General features: G+C 34.1%; 1 protein-coding gene across 1 annotated transcript in view; it reads left to right on the forward strand.

Moving 5' to 3' along the window:
- Window positions 1–13,373, forward strand: part of LOC100024844 (probable E3 ubiquitin-protein ligase HERC6) — an 80,567-nt gene that overhangs the window by 18,082 nt on the left and 49,112 nt on the right. Inside the window, exons 5-6 of the mRNA XM_007495704.2 lie at window positions 4,506–4,603; window positions 9,748–9,872. Coding sequence (XP_007495766.2) covers window positions 4,506–4,603; window positions 9,748–9,872 — 223 coding nt within the window. The remainder of the gene's footprint in view (window positions 1–4,505; window positions 4,604–9,747; window positions 9,873–13,373) is intronic.

Consider the following 13,373-nt stretch of genomic DNA (forward strand, 5'->3'; position numbering starts at 1 on the left):
ATGCCTAACCATGCTTCTGCCTTAGAACCAATACACAGTATTGATTCTGAGATGGAAGGTAAGAGTTTAAAAAAAAAAAAGAAAACAATAGATCATGGTCAGATAAGAGGATTTCCGAATTCTTGAATGCAGTATGGTACATTTGTGAGTGATGGTAAGATCAAGGGTATGACTTTTTGTGTGTGGCTACAGTTGGGTAGAGAGGAGAGCTCCTGGGAGGTAAGTTAAGGAACCAAATGGTTTGGGTATTTTAAGGAGTCACCATGTTGGAGCTGAGGAGAGAAAAATTGTGAGCCATGTACTAAACTCATTGAGGAAGAAAAGGAAGTGACCTGGAGGTTTGTAGGCAACAGCTACCAGATTTTGATTGGGTATTAGATATGAACAGCATGAACTTTAAAGGAAGAGATGTTATTGAGTGATAGAAGTTAGGGGGGGACCCAGAAGCTGCAATGGGGGGAGCAAGGAGTATGAGTACAAATGGAGCCAGTCCTGGAAAGGGATAACCATATTATCAGGAGAAACCACATTTCAGTAGGAGCTAATAGATGGATAATGTGAGAGAGGAAAAGATTTAAAATGAAGGGAAGTTTTTTTACTTATGGAATAGGCATTCCAGAAGGCACAAGTGAAATTAGATTAAAACTTTGAGGTAGCTGTTGATGGGAAATGGGAACAAAAAATTGGGTAGGAAGCAGGTATAGAATGGGGTTTAGATGATGATCTATAGGAATTCAGAGTCACTGGGCCACAAAGGATATGACCAGGTATAAGAATGTTCAGCATTGAGTGGAGGGCACCACTTCTCTACCTTAAATGGATAGGAACAGCAGGAAATAGCAGTCTTCAAGTCAAAGGGAGAGTTGTTCTTCTTTGTGCTATCTGAGATTTGGTACTGCTAGGCTCTCTTCCTTCTCACTTTTTTCATTATTTCCCTTGAGATCCTTATTCTTTCTTTGGTATTCTGATTGGACTACCACTGAGTAAATGAATGAATTTAGTTAATATTATTGCTTTCATTTTATTGACTCAGCCTACTTATTAGTACAGGTATATCTTCTTTTATTGTACCCTGCTTTATTGCAATTCACAGATATTGAGGGATTTTTTTAAAATGAAGGTTTGGGGGGCATCCAGGTGGCACAGTGAATGGAGAGACAGTCCTAGAGTCAGAAGGACCTGGTTTCAAAATTGGCCCCACTTCCTACTGTGTGACCGTGGAAAATCACTTAGCCCTGTCTGCCTAACCCTTCCCCTAAAAAGGAAGGTTTGTAGCAACCCTGAATTGAACAAATCTTGTGAGCACCACTTTCCAAAAGCATATGCTCATCTGGTGTCTCTGGTAACATTTGAGTAATTCTTGCAATATTTCAAATATTTTAATTAGCATATCTATTATCAGTGAACTTTGATGCAACTAGTATAATTATTTTGGGGTGCCACAGATTACATCCATGTGAGACAATGGGCTTAATAGATAAATATTATGTGTGTTCTGACTGCTCCACTGACTGACCTTTTCTCATCTCTTTGCCTCTCCTGAGCTTTCCTATTCCCTGAGTTTCAACAATATTGAAATTGGGCCAGTTAATAACCCCACAATAACCTCTAAGTGTTCAAGTGAAAGGAAGAGTGCAGCAAATCAATGCCTCAAACTTCCTCATGGTCTTTTTTTTTTTAAACCCTTACCTTCCATCTTGGAGTCAATACTGTGTATTGGCTACAAGGCACAAGAGTGGTAAGGGTAGGCAATGGGGGTCAAGTGACTTGCCCAGGGTCACACAGCTGGGAAGTGTCTGAGGCCAGATTTGAACCTAGGACCTCCCATCTCTAGGCCTGGCTCTCAATCCCTGAGCTACCCAGCTGCCCCAGTATTTTTTTTTAATTACCACAGTCACTCCAACCTTGAGCAACCCCAACTCTGATTAGTCAGCAGCCATCCCAATCCAGGCAAGACCCTACACCAACAAAAAGACAATAACTAGTTGAAGACCCAGATGATAGTTAGCATTTATTTTAGCAATTAAGTATTTTTTAAACAGGTACATTTTAAAATATAATACTATAATATACATATATATATATATATTTTCCATCTTGGAATCCATTCCAATGAATGTAGTTCAAGCATTGTCTTCTACTCTGCCCCCTGTGATTCCCTCACCACTGTAAATGCTCTTCCTTTTTATGTGACATGGTAATTTATTTCATGCTATCTCTCCATTTGCCCTTTTCCCAGTGGATCCTTCTTCATCACCTTCTCATTTTTTTAGATCATCCCAACATAATCAACTCACACCCATGCCCTCTGTTGATGTACACTGCTTCTAATTGCCCTAATAATGATAAAATCCTTAGGAATTACATGTATCATATTCTCCATATAGGAATGTAAACAGTTTAACTTTATTGAGTCTCTTCTGATTTCTCTTTCATGTTTACCCGTTTTATGCTCTTCTTGAGTGTTTAAAAATAAAATTTCCTATTCAACTCTAGTTTTTTCATCAGAAAAACTTGAAAGTTCTCCATTTTATTAAATACACCCATTTCCCACTGAAAGATTATACTCAATTTTGCTGGATAGGTTATTTTTGGTTGTAATCCTAAATCCTTTGCTTTCTGGAATGTTATATTCCAAACTCTCTGCTACTTTAATGTAGAAACTGCTAAAGTTTGTGTTATATGACAAAGGTTTCATAATATCTGAATGGTTTCTTTCTGGCTGTTTGTAATACTTCCTCCTTGACCTGAGAGTTCTGGAATTTAACTATAATGTTTCTCAGAGTTTTTATTTTGAGATCTATTTCAGGAGATGGTTAATGTATTCTTTCAATTTCTATTTTACCCATAATTTGATTTGAAGCATTATTTTAAGGTTGTTTGGAGGGGAGTGTTGGGAGAGTGTACTAGGTTGCTGCCTTTAATCTGCCATCTTGGCTCTGCCCCCTCAGGACTGCTGATGATTTATGTCTATTTCTTTTATATCCCATAACATACCCCACCCCTTCCCATAGCTGACATGCAATTCCACTGGGTTTTACATGTGTCCTTGATCAGAACCTATTTCCATGCTGTTAATGTTTGCACTAGGATGGTCATTTAGAGTCTATATCCCCAATCATATCCCCCTTGACCCATGTAATCAAGCAATTGTTTTTCTTCTGTGTTTCTACTCCCACAGATCTTCCTCTGAATGTGGATGGCATTCTTTCTCATAAGTCCTTCAGAACTGCCACTAATGGAGAAGTCCATTACATTCTATTGTACCACAGTCATAACTTTGTTGAAGTCATTAATTATTTTTTTAACTTTTTTAGTTGACAGAAGGATGAAACATCTTTCCTTAAAAATAAGTTTGTGACATACTTTCACCCCAGAATCAAGGAGAGAGTAGGCTCAACATTAAAATATTTGTGACAAAGAGAGACATCTCACAGCTTTTGGATGTCCTTTTGCCAATGTGGCTTTTCTGTTTGGCTCCTTGTAGAGCCCTGAATCTGCCTTTCTCCATCTCATCCAATCTTTTCCTAATGAAGACACTGCTATCAGCACTTTCAGCTGAAAATCCATAATTTCCTTTAAAGCTTATAAAGATTTTTTCCCACTTAAGAGAAATAAGGAGGAAGGAGAGTTTAGTCATTATGGCCAAGGCACTGTCATTGGCTCCAAATGATTTCCTCTCAGTCTTTGCTAGAAGCTTCTAATACTAAAATTATATATGCTTGAATCCATAATTTTGATTAGTTTGTTGATTTTATCAATGTTGCGCAAGGCACTATCATTTCCTTCAACTAATCTGAACAGGTTTACTATATAATGTCACTTTATTCATCCAGTGCCTTTCAACACAATCTAAATTCATGAAATGGTTTTTGTACTAAGCCTAAGATCTATAATTGATTTACTTGTCTAGGGCTTGTTTATAGTAGATATATTTATAGATACTATATATAGATATAGTTTATAGTAGATATATTTATAGATACTATATATAGATATAGTTTATAGTAGATATATTTATAGATACTATATATAGATAGAGTAGATAATTTATATATGTTTGTAACAGTTGCTTTAAGTAAGATAGATGCATTTGTCAAATCTGAACCTCAAAGGCCCTTTACAATTCCTCCAGAAATCCTTTGAAAACCTTAGAGTTTCCTGAGTAATTAATGTTGGAAATTTCCCCAAATATGAATAGAGTACATGTTTTTTTCATTGTTTTCCAACACCATTCCAAGCATACTGATTTATAAACTTTAAGAATCAGAGTTTGAAAGCTAATTCTTGTTTAATTTATGTCAGTAATAATGGAGTTGTGAATGGTTATGAAGACTGACTGTGTCTAAGGCTTCAGGTATCCTAAGGGCTATTATTAGAATTACTAAAGATGCCAATAGACTACTTTTTTTCTTTCCCATATGACCTCTCTTCTCCTGATTACTTATAAACAGAGATGAAACCTGAGGCTTTTTAATGTATAATAGAAATTCTCCTTTCTTCAGCTGAACAAATCTCCAAACCTTTTTCCATTGGTGAACTGAAAAGGCTTCAAGTAACATACATCAGCTGTGGGGATGAACATACAGCTGTCCTCACCCAGGTAATGATAACCATAAATTTCTTAGAAATACAATAAAGAGAGGGGGTGTACATGCAGAATATTATTGTATTTAAAAAGGAAGGAGAAGAAATATCTGGATGTTACTCTCATTGTTGCTTGGAAATAAAGAGACAAGTGTTCTTCTATACTCTGTTCTGCCACTATGAAAATAAGCCATGTAACCAGAGACAAATCATTTAACCTTTCTTGGCCCTAATAATTTCATTTATAATAAGGAATATAGATTAGATAAAAATCTATAAGGTTCCTTCCAGCTTTAAAACCCAGTGATTTTACATTAAAAGTGGGGGAACTCAATATACTCCTTTAGACCTAGACAAATCCACAAAAAGATAAGGAACAAAAGTTAAATATTTAATTAGTTAATAGGACTAGGATTAATAGAACTTCAGAAAAATTAGAGGTGATAGATCTTTGATGATTACTAAATGGGAGTTTAAAAGAATTCCTATATTTTATCATGGTACCTTTACAAAATTGACCATATATTGAAAAAGAAATATCTCACCCTGAAATGTAGAAAAGTAGAAATGTTAAGTACAATACTTGTTGAAAATAATGAAGTAAAACAATGTTTAGTAAAGGTCCATTGAAAATGGTTCTTGAAAAAATAATTTAAAATTTATTGGTGACTAACTTAATTCCAAAAACCTGGTGAATCAAAGTAAAAATATAGAAACAGTAGAAAATTCCATCAAGGAAAATTACAGTAATGAGGCAACATACCAGAACACATGAGATACAACTAAAGTAGTCCTTAGAGAAAATGTATATCTACAAACATTTTTAGTTACAGAAGAGAAAGAACACATCAGTGAATCTGGCAAACACAGAGACAGAAAACCAACTCTCTGAACTAAGCAAAAAAATTGAGATTCTAAAAGACATCAAAGAAGAGATTAATAATAAATAAAATGAATAAAAAAGGAATTAATAAATTTTATTGCTAGAAGTTGGGAGAGACTAATGAAACAGATAAATAACTAATATGAATTTTTTTCAAAGAGGAGAAAGATTCAAACTATTCATATCAAAAATGAAAAAGAATTCACTACAATTAAAGGATAACATCAATAATATATTAACAACAATGATAACTAAAAAGAAATGGATACATTCTTAGAAAAATGTAAGATGCAGAGCTTAATAAAATAAGAAATAGATCACTCAAATAACCTAAAACCTCAAAGTACTAGATAAATGCTAGCTATGATTATTGTTAGAAAAAGAAATTTATCAAACTACTAATTAACTCACAGAGAAAAAATTCCAGAACCAGATGAATTTACAAGTGAATTCTACCATTCAAAAGATAGTTAATTTCAATATTGCATAAAGATGAACAAAAATAGATAATTTAATAGGAACAACAACAAAGAATGAACATTTACAGTCTAATTCTGTGATACAAATAAGGTTTTAATAGCCAAACCAGGTAGAGACAAAGCAGAAAAAAAAACTATAGACTTATGTTTTTAATAAATATTTAGACAAAAAATTTTAAATAAAATATATTTAGTTTTAGAGAATAATTCAAATGGGTCTGGTTCCCAGGAGATTAATGGTATAATTTTTGAGCTCTGAAGACTTTTTCATGAGTCATGGAGAAAATATAGGATTGGTATAATATATGGAAGACAAAAACATTTTAGACCATATTAATTATATAACATATATTAAAGCTGCATGATTACACCAACAGATTTCAAAAAGTTTTGACAAAAATCTTATAAATACTACTGTTCCATTGTATATTTTCCTAGAGATCAGGAATAAATGGACTTTTCTTTAGAATTGTAAATAATATCCTTCTAAAACAAAAGCTGACATTATATACAATGGTAGTTGTAGGGTTTACCAATAAAAGGTAAAGCAAAGATGACCATTATCACCTTATGAATTAACATAGCACTCAGAATGCTTACTATACCAATGACAAGAAAGAGAAATCATGGGAACCATCATCATCAAACAGGCAACACAACTATAACATTTTGCAGATGATGCAATTATTTACATAGAAAACCCTAAAGACTCAACTAAAAAATTAACTTAAATGACTTCAGCAAAGTTGAAAGAGGTAAAACATTATATAGAGAGATATAAAATATTGGAATTCCTATATAGTTTCAACAAATTTCATCAGAAGAAAGAGAAAGTTACTTCAAAATAGCTGCAAAATGTTTAAAATACTCAGAAGTATATCTTCCGAGAGTCATTTTGGTATTTTATGAGTCTTAACTATAAATACCCTTTATTGATAGATAGGCTAAACCAAAAGAATGAAAACAACAATTCTAACTAAATTTTTCCACTTATTCAGTACTATTCCAATCAGACTACAAAAGGATTACTTTATAGAGATAAAAACAATCACAAATTTCCTCTAGAAAAATAAAATATTGAGACTCTCAAGAGAAATAACCAAAAAAAGTGAGAAGAGAGAGACTAGGTATGATATAAATAAATAATCATCAAAATGATTTGGTACTGATTAAGAAACAGATTGATCAATGCAATAGATTCATTACTCAGCATATGGGAACAAAAACAGTAGTTTCTTGTTCAATTAACCCAAGGACCCCAGTAAACTCACTATTTGGCTGAAGTGGCTGGGAATTTTGGAAAGTAATGTGGCAGAAATTAGGTTTAAACTAACACTTATCATATACCAAGATAATTTTTAAATGGATATGTAACTTGGACTTAAAATGTCACATCACAAAAAATTATAGAAGTGAGGAAGAAATTAACTTTCAAATCAGTGAACAGAGGGAAGATCGTGTCCACAAAAGGAATAGAGAAGATTATGAAAGATAAAATGGACAATTTTAATTACATAAAATTAAAAAGTTTTGGTACAAACAAAAACCAATGCAATTAAGATGAGAAGAGAAACAGTTATGGTAGGGGTGGGGGGAGAGTCTTTGCAGCAGATATCTTTGATAAAGTTCTCATTTCTGAGATATGTAAGGAACTGATTCATATGATAAGAACAATTAACATTCCTCAAAAGATAGAAACAAGTGGTTCTCGAACTAAGAAATCTAAGCTATCAATAGTCATATAAAAATGCTCAAATCACTAATAATTGGAGAAATTTAAATTAAAGCAATTCTGAGGCTCTATTTCATACCTAACAGATTATTTACAGTGACAAATGTTGGAGAGGCTAGGGGGGAAAGAGCACACTAAACCACTGTTGATGGAACTGTGGATTGCTCCATGTATTCTGGAAAATGATATGGCCTCCAAATGACTAAACTGTATATATCCTTTGATCTGTGATACCACAAAGAGGCCTATAGAGATCAACTCTCTGATTCCTCTGAATTCAGAGATCAAAGAAAGAAGGGGGGAAAAATCTATATGTATAAAAATATTTATAACAGCTTTTTCTATGGCAGCTTCTAAAGAAGTGGAAACTGAGAAGGTACACCTATTGGGGAACAGCTTAACAAATGGCATAAGAATGAAATGGAATTTAATTGCTTCATAAGAAATGATGAAATGGACAGTTTTAGAGGAAAACAGAAAAAGCTCTGTGGACTTAAGGCAGAATAAACTTAGCAGAAGTAGCAGAACAATTATTATTTGATGGCAGTATTATAAAGAAATATTTTAAAGACTTTCAAACTATGTAAAATCCCAAACTAAGATCCCAGAGGGCCAAAAAATGAAGTTTACTGATCACCTCCTGCCATAAACATGATGGATCAAGATGTAGACATATATTTTTGGATATCATTTATACATGAACTTGTTTTGTTTTTTTCTAGACATAATTGTTTGGAGTGTTTTTTTAATTTTTTTTCCATTCTTGGAGGAGGAGATGATATAAAGAAGAGAAAATAAATGTCAGTTTTTTTTTAAACTTTGAGGGTAGCAGTCTATGATTCTCAACAATGTGGTTATTACAGTTATTCCTATTTGTTTTTACCAGTAAATAAATTGAGACTCAGAGGGTGTTGAATTTGAACTTATGTTTCTCTAAACTCCAAGAATAACACCACCTGAACTGGTAAAGGTATAAATCCATTATTGCCTTTGCTGTGGCCCTTACTTGCAAATGGATCAACAGCATCCAAGAATCTCAGGCTTTGAAAGAACTTTCTAAGCTAAGAATTGTTTTAACATTTTATGCGTCTCCATTTGTCAACCCCCATCTTAGAGACCCATCCTATATATGAACAGGAATCCTCGTTATAGCATTTTGGAAAATCTAGCTTCTGTTCTTGGTTTATCCAGATTTCATTCACCATCAAACAATATTCCCACACTTTTGAGACTTAGTCCTTAGCCAACTTTTCTTTTTTCCCTCCTTTTCCCCATAATTTACCTGTCCAGGCTAATAAAAAAAAGATTCTCTATTTAAATTGGGAATGAATGATGCTGTGGAGTTTCAAATATTTATTTTTAATAACCTTTTAGGCTTAGGTATATAGTTTACCTAAACTCTTAAGTAAAGACTATAGGAATAGAAAACAATCATGAAATTTTATTTCTTGATTTATGTTTGGCTTCTGTTCTTGGGTTATTGTTTCTCTAGTAAAAGAATTTTCAGCTAAAAAAAATTTAAAACCCTTTATGGGGACAGCTAGGTGACTCAGTGGATTGAAAGCCAGGTCCAGAGCCAAGAGGTCCTATGTTCAAATTTGGCTTCAGACATTCCTGGGTCAGTCACTTAATCCCCATTTCCTAGCATTGCTGCTCTTCTACCTTGGAACCAAAACACAATAACAATTCTACAATGGAAGATAAAGGTTTTTAAAAAACATCCCTTTATATTATGATTTTATTTGAAAAGCTTTTCTTAACATTTACAAAGTTGTGCTACACATATGGAACAAGAAGGAAGAAGTATTCCCTTTCAATGACAAGTATCCTTCTTTTAACCAGTGAAGTCTTCTAAAGAGAAATTGTTTTTAGGAAAATACTCAAACAAATGAAGCACAGAGAAACTTCGGTGCCACTCTTGAGCTAGCTATCTAGTGGTATGCCCAGAGAAAGCTCAGGATTTTGCATGCTCGATATACAAAATCTAGACACACCACTATTTGGAACTGAACTCTTTAATTTTTCATTTCCTATTATGAAATAAAAAACTGATCTGTTCCCTATAGGATGGTAAAGTGTTCACTTTTGGAAGCAATGACTCTGGACAACTAGGACGTCAACTAATTTCTGGGATGAAGGGTCCTCAGGTTGTGGATTCAGCTGTTTCGTTTTCTCAAATAGCTTGTGGAAGGTAACAGTATATTCTTTCAGTAGAGAGAAATGTTAAAAGTTTAAAACATGATATTTTGTTACCCAGAAAAGACTCATCCCATTGGTATCAATGCATTTTCTTATTTTTGTGCCTGAGATATGTGATTCTTCAAAGGAAGTTTTCCTTTTCAACAACTTGAGTTTTCCAAATACAATTTGTTTGGCCAGATTTTCAGATGAGTGCCAACCAGTTTAAATTAATCACCTAATGGTATAGAGTTTGGGCCATTTTTTTTAAGTCATTCAACCTTTACTCTTCCTCGCCCATAACCCCCATGTCCTATCAGATGCCAAGTCTTGTTGGTATGACCACATTTCTCTTCTCCCTCCCTTTCTTTCCATTTATATACAGCCACTATTCTAGTCAACTCTGACTAAACTATTATAAGAAGCTCCTTACCGGATGCCCAATTTCTATTCTCTCCCTTCTCTAATTCAATATCCAAACAGTTATCAAAATAATCTCCTGGTGTGGCACAATGGATGGAGAGCCAGACCTAGAGAGGGGAGATCCTGGATTAAAATATAGCCTTAGATACTTCCTGACTGTGTGACTCTGGGCAAGTCACTTAACCCCCATTGCCTAGTCCTTACCACTCTTCTGCCTTGGAATCAATACAATTGATTCTAAGATGGAAGGTAAGGGTTTGAAGAAAATAACAACAACAACAATAATAATAGTAATAATAATCTGTGTAAGGGGAAGCTCAGGTTAGAATTTTTTTCAGTGGTTTCCTATTACTGGCAAAAACTATAAACTCTTCAACCTAGTATTTAAAGTCCTCCAAAATCTGGCTCTCATCTACCTTTCCAGACATCTTTCATATTCACACACTATATTTCAGCCAAATTGTCCTTGAACTTGACATCCTCACTTTGCACAGGCAGAATGGAATTCCTGCCCTCCTCATCTCCACAGCTTTGACCAACCAACTGCTACTGCCTTTGGATAGCCTTCTCTGATGTCCCCAAGCTGTGTTCTTCCCCCCTCCCCCCTCCCCTGCCCCAAGTATCTTGTACTTATTTATAGGCTCAACTCTTAAGATTCTAAGTCATAGAGAAGGTGTCAACCTGCACCTTTGCTAGCTAAATCATCTATAAATCCTTCTGTAAGTAGTTTGGCCCAGTAGAATTTAAACTTCTTAAAGGGAGGGACTAGTTTGTTTTTAATCTCTGTATTCTAAGCACCTCACCCACAATAGACACATAACAAGTATTCTTGATTTTTGTTTTGTTTTTAGAATTTAATTAACATGTTTTCCAGAATTTATTCTGGGAATAAAAAAGAAGTTGAACTCTTCACAAGGCTCACAGTTTACCTGGGAGCCAAGACAAGGAGAAATAGAGAGTATAACTCAGAGTGTAATGCAGAGGTTGCTGTAGCAGAGTTAACTCTGTTTGGGCTGTAACTTGACTCATCATTTCTTCTCTTTGTTTTATCAGCCTGAACTCTGGAGCAATTCAAGAATATATCTGTGTTTACTCAGTTAATAAAATGTCAACATATTTCTTAATCCACAAAGAGCCCCCGCTAACTCATCAAATGTTATTGGTCTAATAGCTGACGAAGCTTCCTATCCTAATAGTCATTACTCATCTCTCTATTTATATCAAATCCCTTAATCTCTTAGGATTAAAGAAACACTGAATGTGCAATTTGTTAATAGTGAAATCAATAATAAAGGTATCATTATTTACAATATTCTCACTGTGAGGATAATTGTCACTGGAGTTATTTAAACCCTTGCTGCAACAGTAGATGATTTCACTTCTGAGAACACAGAACACTATTCAGTTCATGAAATTAAAAGTTCATTACTTGGACTTCTCTACCAGTAGCAATGCAATGAGCCAGGGTAATCCAGAGGAATTTAGGAGAAAGACCACTATCCACATCCAGAGACAGAACTGTGGAATCAGAAATGCATTAGAAAAATATATGACCAACTACCTAGTGAGATAAGAATCTGATTAGGGTTTTGATGTTAAAGGATCACTCTAATAGGTTTTGAATAATGATACATTATATAATCCAGTGGAATTGGTTGTTGGCTTTGGGAGGGGGGAATAGAAAGTTGGAGGGATCATAAATCACGGAACCATGGAAAAATATTCTAAATAAAAAGAATTTTTTAAAGTTCATTACCTAGCCTCAGATTCTTCCTAGCTTTGTGACTCTCGGCAAGTCATTTAACCCCCATTTCTCAGCCCTTACCACTCTTCTGCCTTAGAACCAATATATAGTATTGATTCAAAGACAGAAGGTAAAGGTTTAAAAAAGAAGAGGGGAAAAAAGTCCATTCATTTCAATACTTTGTAAGAATGTTATTTTTTGCACTTTCAAAATTAGGATTAAACTACGTCCTTCAATAAAGACAGTTGCCCTATCCTCTTTGTCTTCTCCCAGCTTCTTTCCATCAATGTCAGGAAAAGAATTTTCAGCTTCTCTTTAGACATCACTCTATAAATAGTCTCTCCAGATCAGCAGTTAAAATTGGCTCTGAAAGACACAGCAGTAGTTTCTCTAGTGTCTTTGGGAGAGTTTAATGAAACAGGTGTCACACTAGTATAATTCAAACACAAAATAATTGCTATGTAAAAATAAAATTTTGCTAATTTTTTTCTAACAAATATTATGATCTACTATTTCCATTAAAGTATTCAAAATAAGTTCTCTTAAATGGGGCATCTTTACTGTACCACATAGCACTTAGTAAAATGACACTCACATGAGAACTAATTTTAAAATATTATGAATTTGATTTCATGATAACCATAAATAGTAAAAACCTAATTCAGAGATCATCCCTCTCTAAAGTGAATAATAAAATGACATTTCATTTTTCATCTTTTTTCATTCTTTTTAAAAAATTATTTATTTATTTAAAATATTTTTCCATGGTTACATGATTCATGATTTTCCCCAGCCCTTTTCCCTCCCCTCTCCCAGAGCCGACAAGCAGTTTCAATGGGTTATGTATGTATCATTGTTCAAAACCTATTTCCATGTTATTCATATTTGCAATAGAGTGATCTTTTAACATTAAAACCCTAATAATATCCCCATAAAACCATGTGATCAATTCTATGTTTTTCTTCTGTGTTTCTACTCCCACAGTTTTTTTTTTCTCTGAATGTGGATAGCGTTCTTTCTCCTAAGTTCCTCTGGATTGTCCTGAGTAATTGCATTGCTGCTAGTAGACAGTCTATTACATTCGATTGTGCCATAATGTATCAGTCTCTGTGTACAATGTTCTCCTGGTTCTGCTCCTTTCACTCTGCATCAATTTATGGAGGTCTTTCCAATTCACATGGAATTCCTCCACTTCATCATTCCTTATTGCACAATAGTATTCCATCACCATCAGATACCACAATTTGTTCAGCGATGGACACCCACTCATTTTCCAGTTTTTCTTTTTTACCACCACAAAGAGCAGGGCTATAAATATTTTGTACAAGTCTTTTTCCTTATTATCTC

The sequence above is a fragment of the Monodelphis domestica genome, chromosome 6, assembly GCF_027887165.1.
Source record: "Monodelphis domestica isolate mMonDom1 chromosome 6, mMonDom1.pri, whole genome shotgun sequence".
Classification (NCBI taxonomy): domain Eukaryota; kingdom Metazoa; phylum Chordata; class Mammalia; order Didelphimorphia; family Didelphidae; genus Monodelphis; species Monodelphis domestica.